The following is a 21,151-nucleotide window of genomic DNA, read 5'->3' on the forward strand; positions in this document are numbered from 1 at the left end:
CGTCTTACAATTACCCTTTGTATACCTAGGCATCTACTACGAGCTGGAGCAGTGGTACTCCGGAACTGTCCCCTCCAAATATGCTAACAAGGCCGCCTCCACGCAGATCCTGCCGCGGATGTCGGGCAGCCGCGCCATTTGACACATGTACTCCGTACAGGTACACCTATCGGCCGAGCGATGCGTGGAGCATCCGTACGGAGTCCAACGTACAGACTCCGTCCAAAGCAATGTTTTGTCCTGTCGAGATGGAGATCACCATCTCATGTCCTCCGTGCCCATGATTTTGGGCAACGAGATATTGCCGAAGCGCAAGGGCCAGGCGGACAGATGGGCGAAAGCGAAATGCATCCGAATTGGCGAAGCGCATCTCACTGACAGGCGGCCTTGATCATCAAGAAACTGATGATATACCGAGTCAGTCACTGGGTCCCCAGCCTGTCGTCCTGAATAGGTCACTAACCCGGACGAGGGCCATCGTGGTTGGCTAGCCCTGCTTGTGCTAACCAGGATTGCATGACATCTCAGCCACTCTTCACCTGGGCCCCGCCGTCATCGAGCGCGTTCCTGATCTACAGGAAATGAGCGACAGCCTTGGGTTTGTCTAATCGTCTCACTATCCCAAGATACGAGGTTGCACTCTTCCTTCAGCAGTTAGGAAGCCTTCTTAGCTCGGCATCGCCCTTGGCTGCGCAGAACCGATCGCAAAGCCAGAAGCAGACAACAGCCCTAGGCTCTGAAAAACCACTCCGAGTCGCGGCCAAGATGCAAGGCTCGGCTCCTCATCCGCAGTCCACTCTGAGCACAGGGCAAGCACATCGAGGCTGGGAAAGCAAGTTCGCGACGGAGGCAGCCAACCCGCCGTAACCCCTGACGCGGTATTCTTTCACCAGGGATCTCGAGGGGAACATCCTGCCTGGCGCGGGGGACGATGCTGGCCCTCAGCGAAGACACCACAACCACAGATCCACTGCTGGTTAGCCCCCTGCATCGTCTCGACTTCGACACTGATGGACGGCCACCGATGCAAGGAGGTTTCTGGGTCAGCACTCTATAAGCTGGAAGAGCATTGAAGATGCTCTTCCAATCTTCTTGCGGCAGGCTTTAACCGGTCCTGCCCACCGAGGCATCCCGGCAGATGGCACTGCAGGTAAAGGGGCACGTGGCATTGACATTAGTATTCCGTCGGGCTCTACGGATTGCTCTCTCCTTCTATGACGTCTTCTACTTCCTTGCAACATTCAGCTATCCAAAAGCAGTATCACACTCTCTGTGCTGGGCAGAGCAATGCCAACGTACTAAGTATCATGGTCGAAGACGGTCAGAGCCCCTGGACGACAGACGCACCCATCATTTATCAGTATACTACGTCGCTATGCGTGCCCCATCGACGAGTGTACGTTAGCTGTCACATACAGATAACTTGACGCGCTCTTGCTACTATGTTTAGTGCTCTTTTTATTACTTGTTCGTGTTTTGACACGTTGTCTGACAAGTCCGGAGTCTCAGGTCCTTCTCGAAACGACGATATATCCGCGCTTCCAGTCATTATCGCAGCCACCCCAGCTCAAAATAAAAGCAGAGGCAACATGTTTCATGGCCCGCGCGAGTTCCGAACAGAGCCCAGGGGTTTTTCTCAACTCTCAGGAACAGGTCTAGATCTCATCATAGCGAGATTATCATGGACGTGAAGGATATTCTAAAACCTCGTGTCCCAAAATGGCCTCTGGGGCTGCACCAAGCCGCTCTCCGCGCTAAGAAAACGTTCCGCCCCTATTTAGGCCGACCATTTTCGGGGTATTCAACCAGTCAAATTCACCAGCCGCGCGATGTTCATGATACTAATGAAGCGGTACGAAGGGCAGCACGGCGAGGACGGTGTACGATGGACTGAATACCTACGTCGTACACCGTACCATTCGAAAGTTGTTGCCCGATTGGACGTGTCCCTTTTTAGGGGATATCGGCTTTCGCAATCTCCTAACCTTGCGGTACTTGATGCAGGAGATTCTGGTCACCTCCAACGCATGTATTACTTCTTTTGCCGATACTGTTTTCCCTGCGTTGCTGACCATATTGGGACGCCATTGAAGATTCACCAAAGCCATCCGCTAGTGGGACGCCGTTACCAGTCATGATGCCATGCCGGGCAATTTCTTTTTTTACCCACGAACCCTATGCTGCGACATGTCTCACTGTGATTGGCCTCGCAATGCGAGCTGCCATTAGGCTCGATCCAATGCGAGCTGATTTTCAGGGTAGCTTCTAAAGCGGGAACACCAGACACTATTACCGGCAGACACAGGCTTTGTAGACTGCATACAACTTCACAGAAGTGGTATACACTGGCTCCCCGGCGGCGAGAAACGGTTTACCGCAAAGTAGCCTATCGGGCATTTGGAGTGCGAACTGGCGGTTTGGCGACACGACGAGTCAGACGACAGCCTGGCTGTGCAAGTCAGGGGGTACTTTTGACTACACCTCTAATACTGCGAGGGCCGCCAAGATAGGCTTGTTTTTTACCTTCTAGGCGCCACAGGAGATTTTTCCGGGCTGACGGATTGTATCATGATTGCCTGAAGAAGGCATGCCATTGATGAGAGAAAGGAGGGCTGCTTGAGCTTCCGTTCTTGTTGCAGCTTACACAGCCCTACTATTCCACTTCGCATGAAACACCAGAGCCACTCTGCACCGTCCGAAAATATTCTGCCACCATGTTGAGGATCACCTGCTCAATGTGGTGGTTTATGCGGACGCCAGACTGAAATCACCACTACCGGATATCGCAAGAAGAGTACCACTGGAGCCCCAGGAAACCGCCGAGGCATCTAACTCCGTGGAGGCCTGTGGCCCTGCTGGAAATGACGTCGATTGGGACTGACATGGACATTTTGCGTTGTGTCACCGTCTCTCCAAGGGGGAAGAGCGCTGTGGCGCTGCTGTCGCGATACAATCCAAGCACACGTTGATATTAAGACTCCGTTGTGTGCATTGAGGAATACCGAGCAAACGGAGTAATACCTACTGAGGCATTGCGTCCAGGCTCCAATCCCGAGACTTGAAGGAGCCAGGAGCGTGCCAAGGGCTAGTCGATGCTAGCAAAAGATTTTTATGTTCATTTCCGCTAAGGTAGGTGGGCTGAAGAAGGGCAAAAAGGGCGAAGCCACAGGCGCTCCAACGAAAGAAAAAGGGAATGGAGATCTTTAACGAAGGAAGAGGAAAAAAAAGGAAGCAAAAGGGAAAAGGGCGAGCGTTGGGAAAGCACCGGAAAAGAGGAGCACTGCAACGTTTCATGGCTCGCCACCGAGAACCGACTCACACCAAGTTTGTGTCTCGGCAATCCTCCCTTTGCATCGACACGTGTGCGCTAATGGGCGAAGCGAATACCCAATGAAGGGACGGCTCCAGGTCTGCTGCTAAAGATATCTCGCTGCATCCTCCTGCGTATACTTGCCGCTCAGAAAACCTACGAGGGCATGCCAAAGTGATGAGAGACTGGAAAGCTCTCCAGACTGAGCCTGCGGCATTGGCTATCCGATATCCGGACGTACATGCATGTACGTATGTTGGCTTGGACTGATCGGATGAGGGAAAAGTCTCGCTGGCAGCTACCCTATGGAGAACTTGCTGGGTATCATGCAGGGCCTTCGTCTTCCAACAAGCCCAAGACCAAGCCCATGGGGCATCGCACTTCCGCTTCCAACCTTCAAGAAAGTATTACGGAGTACCGCTGCAGCTGGCACTGTTGTGATTTACCCGAACAGGGCTGGGATAAGGCTCCAGATCTCCGAAAGAAGGCGATGAGCTGCTATCACCGCAAGTGCTTATTCAACGCAACATGCGCACGTGCTCTTGTCGTCCTACGGTCTCGCCCGTGGCGGAGAGCACTCTGATGAATACCAGCAGAGACCACCGTGAACGCTGAGATTTGAGATTCTGCTGCCGCCTGCCAGCACTTGCACCGCAGCAGGGATGTGCCATTACGTACCTGTGCGATAGCCGGGGAGGATTGTCTTACCATATGCTGCTGGTGCTGTATGTATTACCCGGCCGCTGCAGCTAGAAGCGCCTCCCCAATCACTGGCCTAGACGATGCGGTCATTGTCTGACGACTGGCGGGAGAGTGCGGCTTGGTCGCATTTGGAGAATCCTATCAGAAGTTGCTTCAGCTCGCTTGGCAACGGTCCACGGCATGGAGCGGTGAGAATGGGAGGCTCGCGCACGCAACAGAGAAGGACGAAATCGTCGCCGTTACTCCGTCCTCGCACACAGCCTTTCGATAGTTTGGTCCCTTGCGAGGCCATGTACTCCTGCTGCCGTTGCTGGTTGGCCTGTGCTGCGCTGCAGAGTTGAAGAAGTAGGTCGATGCAATGCATGATGGCCTACATGCGCATGCACAGTGATCTGTGTGATGTCAAACCAAGGGCGGCATATCAGCGCGTCAGCACCCTCTCGGTCTCTCTCTTGCGCGCGGTCACCATACCGAAGCATTGCAAGACTATGCGAAGCCCAATGGCCGGGATCGGTGCACCATTGCCACAAATCGAAAGATTGATTCCGGCTCTTTCGTCTGTATCGTTTACCGACCAAGCCTGTCTCAGAAGATGCTCAAGAGACGATGGCGGATAGTACTTATCTCTGGAGGGCCACTTTTTGCCGTCTACCATATGCACGGCTGGTGTGGGGGAAGACGAGCAGTTGAGCAACCCTAAGTGAACGGGTGATCACTTGCAGACGGTCCGATAACTCTGGTTCTGGCAACGGCGATGTGTGTGTGGCGTGGCCATTGCAGGCGAACCCTTACCGTGATGGCAGCACTGTGTATGACGGCAGCTTCTTGATGGCCTCGAAGCGGCCTAGTGCCCATGCAGCGATGGTTTGACGTCGTGTGCCGCCAATGGACTCTACCTGCTGGTATGGTATTACTGGTCCGGCCACGACCTGCGAGACGAGTATCTGTTCCTGATGGACAAAGGGTCGAATCGTCGGTGATTGGCAGTAGGGCCGTCGAACAAACTTACCAAGGGGGGGGAGAGGGCTGGAGCTCGAGGCAAATCTTCAAACGTCCACCACCTTGTGCAGAGAGTATGGCAAGAAAAGATATGGTGACTTGGAGGAGCTACCAGTGTACGACAATGACGAAACGCCACCGAGCCTTTGGACGAGGGCGATATGCCAGAAGGAAATGGGCCGAGCATGAGCCATAGCACCGCCGCGGCCCTCTGGCATTCTCGCACCTCCAACAACAAGACAAAGCTGCGTCGTCTTTGCCGCTACGGCGCTGCTACTCCGCAATTGGCTGAGCCAGAGCGACAGCTTCGACGAAACCTTTGGTGGTGTGCCTAAATATAGAATTTACCCCAACGTGGTGCCGGTGCAACATCAACATCGAAAGGGTGGTGGCACTAGCTGGGCGGGGCCGCAGAGGACTGCTTCTCCTCTTTCTCCCTCGTTCATCAAAGCATGCTCCGGTGATGCTGAGGACGGTGGTGGTGGTGGTGGTGAAGCTAGACGCGCCACGGAGGGAGAAATATCGCGACGCCATTAGCTGTGGGCTGGTCCATCTCTCACGCAGGTCGACACAGCCGGCGACCCAAAGTACAGGTACAGGGACTCAACGGCGAGTACGGAATGCAGTGTTTCGGTTCTCAGGCGTGTTGTGGGATGCGAGAAACTGTGAAGCCCAAGTTTGAACGACGTGGGCGGTGCGCTTGTGTGTTGTATGCAAGAGTCAACGAGGGAGCGCTGTTTTCCTCCTTCTCTACTGTGCATCCGGCGTTGAAATTGACGTAGAGTTACCCGGAGGTTGTGGAATCGCTTATGCACCCCGGTTGACCATCTGGGCTAATTCTTGGGCATCCTCTCATTGCAGAGAGCGCTAGCATCATGGCCGTCCCGTCACTTCGAGTGGTATCTCATTATGGGTGCTGCCTGGCTTGTTATCCTTGGTATCGGAGGACCCGGTCACGACCATGACAACAAAGTGAAGCTTCCGGATATACAAGCTATACGCAGCCAGGGCGGGCCTGGATACAGACAAGTGTTGACAAATGGGCTGCCGCTGCGGTCATCGATGTCTCACCTTTTAGGCGGCACTTGTTTGGCTTTGGCAAGCCGCAAGAGGCAGGGGCCTCTCTGGTGAACATGGTTCTCGATTTTCGACCTGCTAGCCTCCTTCATAGGCGATCTCGACATATTGCTGCAATCTCTTCCTCGTGCTGGCAGTATCTTACTATTGCTAGCCTAGAGCCGAGCTAGCCATTTGATCGTCCGTTCAAGCATGGCAGCCAGAGCAGCAGCAGCAGAAGCATGTCACTTCCAACCGATTTGTTCGCGTCTGAGCAGGGAGCTCTATCACTGCTGAACAGGGCTGTCGCTTGTCACACAAGACCCTGGTTGCAAGTTCTGTCACGAGAAACCCTTAGGACGTTGCCGTATCCTAGCTTATACAAGCGCTACAACTCATGGTGTCAGAACCAAGCCAAAGTGAGAATACCAGTCACGGCTGCAAGAAGATAATGGTCAACGCGGAGCACGCCCACAGCATCTTGGCAGCGGCAGAGTGCCGAAGCGCGAGGCCCGAAGCTTCATCTGGGCCTTTCGACTCATTGCACGTGGGCGGGCTTGAATTGAGATGGATTGTCCACAGTCTTTGGGTCCCTTGACGGCTAGCATTGCTGCTTATTGGCAAGCTAATGCATGATAGGCGAAGCACGCCCTGCGGAAGAATTCGCCCATAAACTCAACCCGCCAAGAGTTTACATGGAATCTGGAACCCCTTCCCCCCACGATGATACGGGTCGACGTCTGGTCATCCCTTTGTGTGTTTCCATTCTATCTGTTCCTGTGAGCTAATCACCTGCAGGACCAATTGCCAGGTCCCTTGATTCACAGCATGATGAGGGTTTACTGCCAGTGGTGCACGCTAGTATGCTACAACTCGGTCCCCTCTTGTGCGGGCCGGCATTCAGAGATGATGCTCTACCATTCCCGTTTCACTGCTGTGACCGGTATCCTGGCACGAATATCACCTGCACATGTGCACGTCTGGCCGATCTGACTCTTACCAGTGCAATCAGACATACGAGTTATAAGCACGCGCAGGACATGCCGTAACTGCCTATTCAGGCCATGGGTTTCCTTGGGGTTCTGAAACGTCCTGGCCTGTGAGCTCGACTTGATGGTGTTGGTTTGATCATCCCCGACATGTTTGGAGGCTGAGCGTTTAACCGCCATGAGAAATGGGCTTTGCCCCTATCGCATAGGCGGGGATTATGCCGTCTGTTCGATGTACCTGTGCCTGGATGCCCGTACCTGCCTGTACCTGTACGCCTGCCCGTCGGGGTTATTGCTGATGCGGGCATGGATTCAGCATGCTTATGAAGAGATGAGTGATGAGTGACGGATGGCACAAAGGTGAGCCGGGCTGTGCTCATGGCATGAGCAGCAGCCGGCCGCAATCTTTGCCCTTTTCGCGGCTTCAGCATCAAGATGCCAATGAGGTGTCGTTGTCGCCTGCGTTCCTTTTCAGCTTGCATGATGCGCATGTGGCTGCCGCATCCCCAAGAGCTAAGAATAGCATCAGTCTAGGAAGTAATAGCTGCGAAGCCATGGCGCATTCTGCGTGCGGCGAATGGCTTTGCGGCGTGCGACGGCGCGTGAGCCGACCAAACGAGTTGCATCCCGTTTCTTGGCCGCTTGTTGCAGTTGCATCTGGCCATCTCACCACTTTGTATCACGCCTTAGGCTATGCGCCTTGAGAGGGTTACGGGTGCTTTGTATGCAGGCATGCATGGGGCTCCATCAGCCTGCAGCAGCGAACCGAACGCGTGGACAGACAATGAGGCCCTGAAGAATGCTATTGCGGCATGATGGAGTTCTCGGTGATGGGTGGTGATGCTACGTGGACGCTTGATGACGAGATGCGATCTATTGGCAGTCTTGCGAGAGACACGGACAAGTATTGACGATGCCGCATGAGGACATGCAGAGAAGTACTCGAAGAAGATCCTGACCAACACCCCACCGTCCACCCGTCGAAGATGCAATACTTACGAGAAGCATCTTACGGGGTGTCTATCACTGCTCGCTTACACCTTACAGTAGTGAAGTATAGCTTAATCCGATCCATCGGTGGCGAATGGTCAGATGCATCTTTACTGGGCACATATCGAACGTTCGATTCAGGATTTTCGTTGGCATCACCAGATGGAGGCGCCGAGATACGAAAAGAGGCAACCTGCTAACTCGTTTGTGGATGTGAACGGCGTTTCTTTGGGCCAAGTTGATGTTGGATCTGGAATTCATGCTGAATTTGACTTCCGGTACTAGGGAATCTCATCGTGATAGGGGGTTAGTGCCGAGCAGCGACATTCATGTGAGTGACTATCGAATCGAATACCTGGAATCGGAGAATAGGAATGGGCATGAGGACGGGTAGGGACTTGTTCGCTTTTGCTTACTGGTGTCCACTGATCCGAGATACGTACCTGTACCTACTGACACATATTCTTTGCTTTTCCTTTGTTGGGTGAGGCCTCACACGTATAGTGTTTTGAGATGCAGATCTTTGCGGTTCGCTCGGAAGTCAGACGTTCGTGACGAAGCGATGATAAGGTAAGATTTTGCTGGCAGGAGTCGCTTGCTCCGTACCTATACCTCTTGTGTTGCGGTGCGAATGCGAGAAGGATCTGGTGTAAGCGATGTCAGCTGCAGCTCATCCGGGCCTTTTTTTCTTTGTTTACGCGGAAACTACGCAGCTTTCTTTCTTGAAGCTTCCATCTATGCGGGAGGAGACTATCTTACAGGGTGTTGCTTGTTGTTGTCTTCTTTCTTGATCTGGTCTGTTTGCTTCTCATTATGTCTGTCCCATTATTCTTCCTAGCTAACTGGATCCTTAGTAACCACTTAGATACAGTGTCCTCCTGCATAATGTGGCTAAACTCTATTCCCTTCTGTGAATGTTCACACCAAATACCTCCAACGTTTGAGAAACCTCAACCCCTATTCCTTTGCAATGCTCACATTCTATGAATATAACATGTTGAAGAAATCAGGGGGGAGTAGATGGAAAAGATTTGGAATGATACGTGATATGTTTGCTTACAGGGGTGAACCGGAAGCAGGGTTTGTTTCTTTCTATTCTCCTTACTTTACCATGCTGGGCAGGGGCTCTTGAGTATGATGGGAAAAGGTGTGAAAGGATAGGAAAGAAAAAGGAGAGGAGAGTAAGGTCCTGATGGGAGTGTGGCATGGAATGGACTGGCATAAGCCATGGTGATTTGACATGAGAAGCATAGCCCCTTGGTTGACTTGGCATGAGGGCATGAGACGGGATACAGGAGGCCTGCGGGACGATGGAGATGGCATTAGTACGAGTAGCGTTAGGTTCATCTTGCACACACCCTGGATCGTGAGGTATGGAGTGAAACTGAATGGTATGTACATGTAAGTCAAGTGTTGGGACTCAAAATCGTCGGATATCCCGTTTATACGAGAACCCTAACTAAGCCTGCTTCGAGGCATATCACTCGATTTTTCTCCTGAGTTTTGGGGGTACAACGTGGAGAACTCTAGTTAGGGGTCCTCTGATCTATTCGCTTACTTTACCTCTGTAGGTATATATCTGTATCTGTCTGCCTTGTGGTTGTGCCTTGCGTGTTCTGAGTATGTTTCTGGTTCTGGAGACTTTGGTTTGTGTGCTTGTGTTGTTTTGAGTTTTGGGAGAAAATCGTATGGGATGGGGAATTGACTTTTCCCTTTTCGTTGCCATCACTCCAACGGTCCTGTAGTCTATAGCCTGTGGACTGTAATTTTAAGATCCCGTGTTGAAGTATCGTATCGGATTTGCGCTTTTTCAGTAGGAGATATATTTAGAGTTCTGATGGGGTTTTACGAGTACGAGATCTGTGTCATGGGGGCTGGCTGATGTCGTGCCTTTTTTAGGGCTTTCCCCCTTTTTCTTTCCCCTCTGTCTTGCTTGATTGGGGTTATTTGGCTGCTGATGGTGAAGCTAATATATCTGTAAATGGTTAGGTGTCTGGGTGAAATGAGCAAGTTTGGATAACGGAAGGGAGTTGAGTGTGTGCTTGTTGGTGTAGTTAGGGGGTGGATGTGTGATTTGAGGTGCTTGAACGGGATCTAGTATCACATCTGTTTTACTTTGGACATATGATTTGGCTTCACACACAGACCAATTGTAATGACACGTGGCTATCTGGTCACTGGCGACTATAGAAGGTTGGAGTGTTTGAGTGGATTGAGCAAGTTTAGATGAAAGTGATGAATGTGATGCGTGTGTAGTTAGGGGTGTGTGTTCTATGTGACTTTGAGGTTGGCTTGAACGGGGACATGTATCACATCGTCTTAGATTTAGGTATATCCTAGCTTCAACGCACACAAGGCACCTGAATGACTTTCATGGCACGAACTACAGAGAGATTGATGGAGTAGAGCGAGGGTTAGCAAGTCCGTCTTTTGTCATATCATGTCATGCAAAGTATTCAAACTGGGTTGCAACCAAAAGAGCGGATTTCAAAAACAAAGTCCAGACTTCTTCTCTGTTAGGGCGTAAGTAGCAAGACAGCTTTGTCTAGCTGGTATGGTATTTTGTGATGACTGTTCATGGCTAATAGGGGGGGGGGGTTTGAGCTAATACTGATCCGTTGGGAGGGATGCGGATTATGTTGATGTTGAGTATAGTCTCGATTTTGGCAATCTTTTCCCCCTTTCGCCCTTTCCCCCCCCCTTTTTTGGTCTGTTGAAAGGGTTGTTGAAAGTGATGGATGTTGTAGATTGTGGAAAAATGGGATGACCTGATGCTCAGCATTGGTGGGAGTTGCGATCCGTGTGAATCGTGATGCATCTGAATTTCAGCTATGGTGGTCGTTTGGGTAAACTTGTCTCTAGTAGTTGCTTCACTTTATTCAATCGACTGAAAAGAATCAAAGTCAATGCCCACCATGCATTTTCATCTACATAGTAAAAACAACCGTATACGTACATCTTCATCATTCAGTTTGCACCCGTAACAAATTAGTCCAGCAAATACCATCAGGAGAGAGAGGACAAACTTTCTATTCCCTACTACACGTCAGTTCGTCCATCACCCACGTTCTATACAACCCCCAACCAACTCATCACCAAAAGCACTCCCTTAATCATTCCTCTTCTCAACTTATCGAATCCCGAATCCACAAGCACTTCTCATTCTCACTAACCCAGCATTTCATTTAACCCAACACCAACAACACCCCTAAACAAACATCACCATCATCCCATGAATCACCATCTTAGACTTCTTTATATGAAATACTATCTGAACTTTGATCTGTTTTTGTTCAAAAGTCTACCTACCTACCTACCTAATAAACTACCTTTGTAAAAGAAAAAAAGAAACTTCCCATAAATTGTCCATCCTGCAACGCACTCCGAAAACCACACACACTCCCCTTAAGTATAACAACAACTCAAGTCCCCCCCCCCTCTCCCGTTCTGTGTCTGTTAGCTAAACTACCTAAGCAGGTAATTGGATCAAAAGCGAAACACACCCTTCTGGTGAAAGAAGAAGGAGTAGAAAACAAGAAAATCTATCTATAAATTTGTTTTGGGTTTGCGTTTCCCCCTCTCCCCTAAAGCGACAAATGGCACATCATGACACCTCATTTCCCATATTTCCTCCGCCGTGGATATGTTTGTTTTGATAAGCCCCTTTATTTTCCTCCCCTTTCTTTCATCTTCTTCTCAGTCGTCATATTTGTTCCAAGATATATCGTCTTGCCTGAGGGAGCACTTTGCAGAGCCTCCTCAGCATTCTCCATCTGCAACTCCCCTCATATCCCGTGAGCAAATCAAAATCCAATACATGCCAAATCCCCTTTCCACGGACTCGCTGGGCAGCCAAAGATCGCTAAAGCTCCTTTTCCTTTTCCTTTTTCTTCTTTTAGTTCTTTTTGCACATGTCCATTACAGTCGTCTGAGCCAGGGGTTACAGTAACCTCTGCACATCAGTTTTGTTAGAATTCAGCGTTCCAAGGCTGTCCCAACCTGCGTCCAGCGCTAACTTGGCCTTTTCCTCTTCCCCAGCATGACTGTGCCAAGCAAATCCGCGCAAGCCTGCTCCGCCTCTCATATCGCGTAGGTGGTCTTTAGCGCCTGCTGGTCTTGGGGCTGCAGCCTGCTGACGAACTCGTCAAACTGTGGGATGAGTTGCTTGTAGACGTTGAGAACCTGTAAAGACTGTTGTTAGCATTCGTAAAAATCGAAAGACACAAAAAGGGATTGGGGACTTACGTTTTGGAACACTTCGTGGAGCTCTTGCTTGATCGGGTTCCTCAAGTTCATGTCTTGATACCGGGCAATGGAAACGAAGAATTCCAGCAGAACCTTCTCCAGAGCCTGCGGGTTCTGCCCAACGACCAGCGTGAATCCCTTGAACGCGGTAGCCTTTTCCTCCGTGGGGTCAACCTCCTGCATCGCCGCCAAGAACTCCCCTGCAAACTTGGGAAGTGCCGGTGCCAGCTGCTCGGCGTTGCCGAGGCCAAGACGTCCAAGGGCAATGGCGGCGTTCTCGACAAGTCCCTTTGGCACGCCGGGGTTGGACATGATCTCAACGAGGCGCTGAAGCAGCTCAGGCACCCATGGCTGCATTCCCTTGAGATGCTGCATGCTGATCTCGCCGGCCGACCAGCAGGCGTTGTTGATGACGCCGAACCCGCTCTCAATCTCCTCATCGAGGATGCTGTCGATGTCGAGCTGCTTCAACAAGATGGGCAGGATCGTCGGCACGTACGGCTGAAGCTCGGGGAAGACATACTTGGCACAGTCGCCCAGCAGTGCGTACGCGGATTGCCGCACCTCGTCCGTGGGGTCTTCCATGCAGAAGCCGAGGAGTTCAAAGAAGGGGTGAGGAGAGCTCTTGACGAGCTCCGCTGACTTGTCGTCCTCGAGCGCCTGGATGATGGCGCTCAAAAGGTCAAGGCTCGTGATGAGGAAATCCTTGTCGGGCTGGTCCAAGGCGTGATCTGTCGTGGCCATGATGCCCTGCTCCAGGTTCGCGTGGATAATGTTGATGCAGCGCAGGAATATCGGGGGCGCGTAAGGAGTGAAGGCTTGACCCAAAGCCAAGGCGACGTAGGAGAGACATTCGAGCAGCGGGAACAGTTCGCGGGACTGGTCCGAGACGGTGTTGTATCGCTCCGTCAGCGCCGGCATCAACTGGTTGACCAGCTCGGGCCGGGCAATGAAGGGGCCCAGGCGCTCGGCCAGCGTCTGGACGCAATCGTAGAGAATGTACATGTTGCGGTCCTTGTACTTGGCGAAACACTTGACGAATTGCTGGATAATGGGGCCGCAGTATGGCTCCAGCTTCTTGCCGGCCTTTTCCTCCAGGTTCGCAAACGCCGAGGCGCCCGCCTCCTGGACCTTCTTGTTCTTGTCCAGCATCTTGCGGAGAATACCGTCCATCATTGGCAGGAAGAACTGCTCTCTTTGAGACTGCTCACTGAGGTTGGCTGCCCAAGACGAGTATCTCCCCAATGCCCAACAGGTGATTTGCCTCACAACAGGCTCCGGATCCTCGAGGAGCGAGATCAGGTATGGCACCAGCTCGGGAAGGTGAGGCGTGACGGCGTCCATGCAGCCATCGGCCACAGCACCGAGAGCCAGGACGGCAGCCTCACGGTAGGGCCACTCGTCGTGCTTGAGGTTCTGCGAGAGGTATGGGAAAATGGCTTCGAAGACGGGCCCGCCAAAGTCGCGGGCGAAAACGTCGAGCGCGGCTGCTGAGCACTTCCTGACCGTCCATCTCTCGTCGGGGTTTTCGTCGTCATCTTCGTCATCGAGATCATCGAGTTCGCCTTCCTCCAGCCCCTCATCCATGCGGCCAAGCTTCTCGTAGCCGGCACCGTTCGGGTTGGCATCACCCGAGAGATTGCCTTCGCCGTTGGCAGTTCTCGCCGAAGACTTCTTGGCAAAAGCCGGTCGGATATCCTCCTCTCGGTCCTCCTCATCCTCGTCGTCTGAAAGCCCGCCGAGAAGGGCAATGTCCTCTCCGCTGTACACCATGCAGTGCAGCAAAACGGGGATGATTTTGTTGAGATACGGCCGCAGGGCGTTCCAAAGGTCGTCGTGCTCGCCAATGGCCAGCCAGAACTCGGCGGCCTCGCAGGCAAGGTCCTCGTCGTCGCTCTTCTGCTGGGTTATGAGGTAGTCGACCAAGCCGCCAATGTGTGGCTGCAGCTTGTCCGGCCGCGTCTCCACCAGGTGGACAAAAGCCCGGCACACCTGCCGGCGCACCTCGGTGTTTTCGTCTGCCGACAGGACGAAGAGGTGCTGCAGCAGGTCGTCGACGTTGTTCATCATGGCTTGGGATGCCCTGGGGGTGAAGACGTTGATGGCCGTCAGCGCTCCGACTCGGACTCTCCACAGGGGGCTCTTGGTCGCGGCAATGAGCTGGGGAAGAACGTGATTTAGGGGTCGCTGGCCATTGACCTCCTTGGTCAACATCTTAAAGTTGTCCTCGCAAATCTTGGTCATGGCCGACATGGCGCCTTCTTGAGCTTCGTTGGAGAATTGGCCGCTCGAGTTGCCAATCATTTCGAGGAGCTGGGGGAGCAGATCGGGCCAGCCCATCAAGCCGCCTCTCCTAATCACTTCGGTGGCGATGTTTCCGGCCAGATTCCGAATCTGCGAGTTCTTATCTTGCAAACCCATGGGGACGGCGAGCTTGACGAGCTGCAGGCTCGACTCCGGGATGGACTTCCAATCCGACCTGACATTGTTCTTGAGCATGACACCGGCAGCCGACCTCACGAGGTGATAGTCCTTTTCGCTGACTTGCAGGCCCTCGGGGGGCTGTGGGCTGGACAGGATGAAGGCTAGGTAGTTGTTGATATCAGGCGAGTTCTTAGCTTGTTGAAGCATCTACTTGCTCGATACTCGGTCAGTGTTCAAATCCCCAAGCACACAACACACACACAACGAACAATGACGTCTCTGGATGGAAACTGACCAGCTCAGCCTGTTTCTGGGCGGTCTTGTCGAATCCGCTGAGGGAGTCCTTGAGACATGCCGCAAGCTGGTTCAAGGACTCTGGGGCGGGTTGCCAGGCCATGATGGGCGGTAGTGGCAGCGGTTCGCCGCGCGCGAGAGGAGCAATGCGATGCGCTTCGGTTCAAGTTGTTGCTTGCTGAGGTGCAAAGATGCCCTAGGACATGAAGCAGCGGCTGCAGACTCGCAGAGGCAAGCGAGTTAGTGATCCCAGCGGGTTCCTCTGGCGCAGCAGCAGGGCGTACAAAGAAGCAAAGAAGCAGCACAGAAGGGCCCCTGGATGTCGAGACCCGGGACGAGCTGTGGGGGTGGTTCCTCTTGCGGGCGACGCCTGGAGTTCTCGAGGAGCTGCCGAGGCGACGTCACGGGGTGTCGGGCTGTGAATCGGCGAGCAGGGCGCTCAAGAGGCGTGAGAAGCGGCTCGAATGGCTGCAGCAGGCAAAACTGGGCGGATGGTCGTCGTGGCCGGACGAGAGACGAAACGGATGCGCCAGACCTTGCGCGATTGATTTGGCGGGGAGCAAACCTTTGAACCCACCTGTTTTTTTTGGCGGCCAAATTGCGTAGCGGGGTGCGATAACGATAACCCGGGAATACCTTGGCCTTGGGGGGGAGAGAAGCCAATGAAGAAGAGGGTGGGCCAAGTCTGAAGAAAAAAAATTGTTTGGGGGAGATGCACAGTCAAGACGGAGTCAGGTGATGAGACTGCGATAAGAACTCTCGACACAATGGGTTATTGAGGGTACCTTATACTGTAGGTAGTACCTAAGTCCCCTTTTCCTTTGATACAATGAAGAAAAGGTGAGATAAATCTGGCCAACTCCGTCTATTGTCTGTCCTCTTCAAGACAAATCATCGGTACATACATAAGGTACTTCTCATGCTGGCCACCGGCATCGCCGCTGATAGAGGGGGTGAAGCCACAGCCAAAGTCGTCCGACGCCAATCAACTGCTCCATCCTCAAGTGCCGCCATTGTCCTTGATAGGTGGTACCTCGGTACTTGCAGCCGCTACTGCAGCTGCTTGGCTGCACCGGTAGCTGTATATGTACAAGCACCCCCTCGCTGTGGCCTCTCCTCGTTGCCGCCATCGTCAGCGTGGATGACAGGAAGAGCATCGGCTCACGGTGAGACTTCAATTCTGCTCTCCATCTATTTTCTGCCGTATTGCATCAATTCAATACACAAAGCCATCGAGCTGTGAATCCTGTGGCAGTAACCCTTTGGATGGCCGGTGGTGAACATTTCCTGATACGCCTCATCCCACGGATTCGAACATCAACTTCTCATAGGTGGCTAGTTGACGCGCCGATGCAGATCCCTTCTTCTGGAAGGCTTCCTCGACACCGTCAGCAGGGATGCAGCAAGCATTGCGATGATGCAGGTCTGGCCCATCTCTTGATAGGCAGACATGCTTTCAGTGGCCACCGGATTGCTTCATAGTGATGGAACTATCATATAAACTCTCCACGCTGGCTCAGCTGGGCACTTGTTTCTTGGGGAGGATGCTCAAGATGGCCTCGGCCACGCCCTTGAACGCCTCCATCTCCTCCTCGACGGTGCCGCCCATGCCCATGCTCTCGAGGCTGATGGAGTTTGTCACATACACGGGCAGCTGCGTCTTGCGGGCGACCAGCTTTGCGACTCGTGTTGTAAACTCCAGAGACGACTCTGCGGAGAAGAGCGTAGTGGCGATGGCTTGCTGCTGGTTGAATCTCTGGTTTTAGGTCAGCGGATGGGGGGCTCTCAACTCTCGAGGCGACTTGAGACGTACGTCGGGGAGCGCATAGACAAAGGAGCCCATGGGCCTCAGCGAAGACAGCTCCTCTTGAGACGCAGTGGTGAGGGAGAGGAGGATCGCCTTGGCCTGGGTTGCCACGCGGATGAAGACGCGGGTGTCCAGCGACCGCGGCAGCGGAAGGGAAACCTGCACGACGTCGTTTGGTTCGGCTGCCATGACGGGTAGGTTCCGCAGAGAAGGGAGGTATCTGAAAGGTGATGACGAATGAAGCGTATATCAGGAGCAGTTCGTGAGGAGAGTGGAATCACATGATTCGCTTCCGACGAGAGTGAATGGAAAGCTCACTGCTTTTAGCGCAGCTCCGAAAAAATGAAGTAAGATAAAATAACACCACGCCCGACCATCTCCCCCACTAACTTGACAGAACTCGGCTGCAATCTCCAGAAAAAAAAAGGACCCGAATGCGGCGGCCCGGAAAAAATAAAAAGCATAAAAAGAGACTCTTTGCTTGATAAGACAACCAGGATTGGCTGATATCATCTCTCTCTCTCTCTCTCTCTTCCCCTTACTTCAGCAACTTCCTCTCACCACCATGGTCGCGGGATATCGCCGTTAGAAAGCAAAGGCTGAGATGGATCACGACGGCGGGGCTTCTTTGGCTGTGGCCGAGGAGAGCGCATGGACCAGTGTAGATGGCGGCATGGACGACCCGGAAGAGATCCGGGTCATCTTTTGCGCGCTGGATTCGTTTGCGTGAGTGTGTTTGCGTATCAGTTCGTCGTCTTGTGCGTGCTTTTAGATGGATCTCGAAGGTGTCATCATGAAGAGCTACATATGTACCTTGGTTCTCATGGCCATCTCATCTCATCTCATCTCATCCCATCGTCATCTCATACAAACAGCATGACATCACCTCAGACTGACACCTTCGCTCCAGACAATACGCCAAAGTCGCCCACTTCAACGTCACTCACCTGCGTCGCCGGTCCTTCTACGCCCTCCCTCAGGCCCACTGGAAGCTCCTCGCCGCGCCTCCCTTCAACTTCCTCGAAACGCTGGACAAGGTCGACGAGGCCATCGACACAAACGCGACTCTGGCTCGAGCGATTCTCAAGTCAGGGCTGGTGTCGTTCAATGCCCTCGATGCTGCCTCATCAGACCATGACCAGCCCGTCATGCCGCATGAATGGGCCGGGGTAGCCAAGCATGCAGACATTGACAAGGCCAGGAGCACTCTCCGCCAGTTCTACCGCGACTGGACGGCCGCCGGCGCAGAGGAACGGGCCGCGTCCTACGGCCCCGTGATGAAGGCTCTTGCCCAGGAGAGGACCAGCAAGGCCCCGGAGGGCGAGCGCTTGAAAGTGCTGGTCCCCGGCGCTGGACTAGGGCGGCTGGTCTTTGAACTGTGCCGGGAAGGCTACGAGGCGGAAGGCAACGAAATCTCCTACCACCAGCTGCTGGCATCGTCGCACATCCTCAACGAGTGCGAAAGCGCCGAGCAGTACACCATCTACCCCTGGATCCACACATTCTCCAACCACAAGACGCGGGAGAACCACCTCCGGAGCTACGCCGTGCCCGACATCCACCCCGGCACCGCCCTGCTCAACGCGCCCAGCGTCGGCTCCATGTCCATGTGCGCCGCCGACTTCCTCTGCCTCTACGGCGACGACGAGCACAAGGAGTCGTACGACGCCGTCGCCAGCGTCTTCTTCCTCGACACGGCGCCCAATCTCATCCGCTACCTCGAGGTCATCTTGCACTGCCTCCGGCCCGGCGGCGTGCTCGTCAACGTCGGCCCCTTGCTGTGGCACTTTGAAAACAACGCGCCCGGCAATCACGGGCATGACGATGATGGTGATGGGGAGCATGACTTTAACAACTCGTCGGGCATTGCCGACCCCGGGAGCTTTGAGCTGAGCAACGACGAGGTGATGGCGTTGGTGGAGAAGCTGGGGTTTGTGGTAGAATCGATGGAGATGGGCATCAGAGCGCCCTACATTCAGGACATGGATAGCATGCTGCAGACGGTGTACAATGTGACGACGTGGGTGGCCCGCAAGCCGCCGGCGGGCAAGCAAGCGAGCGGTTCTTCGACACCCGGGGTATGATGAGAGAATACAAGATGTAATGAATCTGTCAGTGCGCTGTGTGATGTGATATCTGCCCATGTCGATCCGCTGTGTGATGAAAAAGAACTAAGTAAAGAAAATAAGACAGTTTAAATCATGCAGCAGCATGTATGTAAAGCCGGTCATTCTATCATACAGACCTCCGGATATTCACACCCCTTCGCCTCTTCGCCAAAGCCCAACCCCTTCTCAAGCCTTTCACCTATAGCTTCGACTGCTCCTCCACCAACATCTCCCCACGCGACCACAACGCACCGCCATCAATCGCAATCGCCTCCCCATTCACATGCGACCCCGCCCGACTCGTCAGATATACGACCGCGCCCGCAATGTCCTCGGGCCGGCCCAGCCTCCGCATCGGGTTCGCCTTTGCGATCCTGTCCGCGCCGCCCGACAGCGCCAGCAGCCCGTTGGCCATCTTGCTCGGGAAGAAGCCCGGGCAGATGGAGTTGACGGTGATGCCGCGGGGCCCCAGCTCGAGGGCGAGGTTGCGGCCCAGGTGCAGCACGGCGGCCTTGCTGGCCGAGTAGCCGTACGTGCCTTGCTTGCCCAGCGTGCCGACGCCGAGTCCGGCGACGCTCGACGTGATGAGCACGCGGCTGGGGTCCTCGAGCGAGGCCCTCTTCTGCAGCAGCGGCGCGAACTCGCGGATGGTGTTGAAGACGGCCTTGACGTTGAGGTCCATGACCTTGGCGAACGCCTGGTCCGGGTGCGTGTCAAAGGCCTCGCCCCACGTGGCGCCCGCGTTGGCGAAGAGGATGTCGACGGCGTCGGTGTGCTGCTTGACCTGCGCCAGGAGGCTCTTGACGCCGTCCATGGTGGCCGAGTCCGCGGGCACGGGGATGGCGGCCGCGCCGGGGGACAGGTTGGGCAGGGCGTTGAGCACCTTGCAGGCTTCCTCGCAGGCGGCTGCTTTGCGGGAGGAGATGAAGACTTTGGAGCAGCCGGCTTGCATGAATCTGTGGGCGCGCGTTTTCTTTAGCTGGGGGGGCTGTGGTGATCATACGGAAAGGGAGGGACGATGTTTACGCTGAGGCTGCGTGGAGGCCGAGGCCGCGGGAGCCGCCTGTTACGACGGCGATTTTGCCCTTGAGGGAGAAGAGGGAGGGGAAGTCGTGGAGGGTGGCTTCGATTTGGGCGGACATTGTGGTGATGGGGTGAAGAAGCCGCGTTCGGATTTCTGTGCAAAGATTCAGATTCGGACGGGAGATTCGAGTGGTTCTATCAATCAAATGAGATATGTGCGATGTGACGGATCAAGAATGTGGAACTGCTGTCCAAGAAAAGGGAAACAGGAAATACTGAAATGACGTAGAAAGATTGAGAGATGCAAGTTCAATTTGTTATATGAGTATGAGGAATCAAGGCCCTTTTTGAATCCGTGTCACATCCCAAGATCCTCGGTGTAGATTCGACCCAAAAAGTGGGTGGAACCAGCGCACCATTCCCCAAACAGGGGGGTTCTCAAGTACCTCCACCGCGAAGTTTGGCAGAAGAGATACTTTGCTTGGCGCCCGATGGAGACTTTTTGCGGGGGAGAGATGCCGAGGCACGGAGATTGTGGTACTAACATACATACATCCCCCTCCGTACCTATCGATGGATTTGTCAAGGGGAGGGTTTGGTACGAGGCCGGGGTATTATGTATGTACAGCTGGCGGATCTGGGGCTGGAAAGTATTTGGTGATGCTTTCTGTTTTGGATGATGGGAATGGGTACTGTAGGAGAATGGCTTTGGGTTTGAGAGAGGGACGGGAGTGATGGGTTTTGGTGAACGCCACTTGGGAGATCTGTCAGAACTTTCATGTAATTAGAACGAGGAGTAAGCCCAGGAACAGAAATTGAATGGGTGTGGCAAGGTCTGAGCCGTGAAGAACAATTGAGTTGGGAGTACATGCGTACTCTGTCGAAGGGATGGCAGCATTTACAATGATGCGATACACCAACCTGTTTCGCCTGGTTCAACAAACACCTTGATTTCCACTAGGTACCTACACAGCGACTGTCACCGGGTATCTACTTGGATGTCGTTTTGGGAGACAGTGACTACATGTAATACTATCTCCCTTTAAAACATACATGAGATCCTGGCTTGAATATACTAGCAGCCTTCCGGAAGGAATGCAGTCCCCTCTTCCTGAGCCGCGGTGCCTGAGCTGAGCTGCCGATCCTCCGTTGCTCTGCTCTAGCATGGATAGCCCGGCATCGTGTGGTAGCATGATCCTCTCTC

At 53.6% G+C, this 21,151-nt stretch overlaps 5 protein-coding genes across 5 annotated transcripts; 1 reads left to right on the forward strand and 4 right to left on the reverse strand.

Annotated features, from left to right (window-relative positions):
* Nucleotides 1–3,946: 3,946 nt before the first annotated feature.
* Nucleotides 3,947–4,537, reverse strand: BBK36DRAFT_88347 (hypothetical protein). Its single transcript, XM_024898578.1, has 2 exons — nucleotides 4,484–4,537; nucleotides 3,947–4,404 (listed from the first exon to the last, which is right to left on the reverse strand). Exon 2 carries the CDS (start codon nucleotides 4,374–4,376, stop codon nucleotides 4,086–4,088), a length of 291 nt encoding a protein of 96 aa, XP_024746841.1. The 5' UTR covers nucleotides 4,377–4,404; nucleotides 4,484–4,537; the 3' UTR covers nucleotides 3,947–4,085.
* A 7,589-nt stretch (nucleotides 4,538–12,126) lies between these two features.
* BBK36DRAFT_1182181 (ARM repeat-containing protein) lies at nucleotides 12,127–15,112 on the reverse strand (the record flags this gene model as incomplete). Its single annotated transcript, XM_024896297.1, has 3 exons — nucleotides 12,127–12,228; nucleotides 12,292–14,922; nucleotides 15,011–15,112. 3 exons carry the CDS (start codon nucleotides 15,110–15,112, stop codon nucleotides 12,127–12,129), a joined length of 2,835 nt encoding a protein of 944 aa, XP_024746842.1.
* A 1,413-nt stretch (nucleotides 15,113–16,525) lies between these two features.
* On the reverse strand, nucleotides 16,526–17,005 carry BBK36DRAFT_1126715 (hypothetical protein; the record flags this gene model as incomplete). The annotated part of the gene is made up of 2 exons (XM_024891403.1): nucleotides 16,526–16,765; nucleotides 16,823–17,005. The coding sequence occupies 2 exons, from the start codon at nucleotides 17,003–17,005 to the stop codon at nucleotides 16,526–16,528; spliced, it is 423 nt and encodes a 140-aa protein (XP_024746843.1).
* Nucleotides 17,006–17,420: 415 nt separating this feature from the next.
* Nucleotides 17,421–18,900, forward strand: BBK36DRAFT_1162227 (N2227-domain-containing protein; the record flags this gene model as incomplete). Its single annotated transcript, XM_024894426.1, has 2 exons — nucleotides 17,421–17,542; nucleotides 17,727–18,900. The coding sequence occupies 2 exons, from the start codon at nucleotides 17,421–17,423 to the stop codon at nucleotides 18,898–18,900; spliced, it is 1,296 nt and encodes a 431-aa protein (XP_024746844.1).
* Nucleotides 18,901–19,123: 223 nt separating this feature from the next.
* BBK36DRAFT_7531 (NAD(P)-binding protein) lies at nucleotides 19,124–20,066 on the reverse strand (the record flags this gene model as incomplete). The annotated part of the gene is made up of 2 exons (XM_024898544.1): nucleotides 19,124–19,880; nucleotides 19,951–20,066. The coding sequence occupies 2 exons, from the start codon at nucleotides 20,064–20,066 to the stop codon at nucleotides 19,124–19,126; spliced, it is 873 nt and encodes a 290-aa protein (XP_024746845.1).
* Between the last annotated feature and the right edge of the window lie 1,085 nt (nucleotides 20,067–21,151).

Source organism: Trichoderma citrinoviride (assembly GCF_003025115.1).
Source record: "Trichoderma citrinoviride strain TUCIM 6016 unplaced genomic scaffold BBK36scaffold_13, whole genome shotgun sequence".
Lineage (NCBI taxonomy): Eukaryota > Fungi > Ascomycota > Sordariomycetes > Hypocreales > Hypocreaceae > Trichoderma > Trichoderma citrinoviride.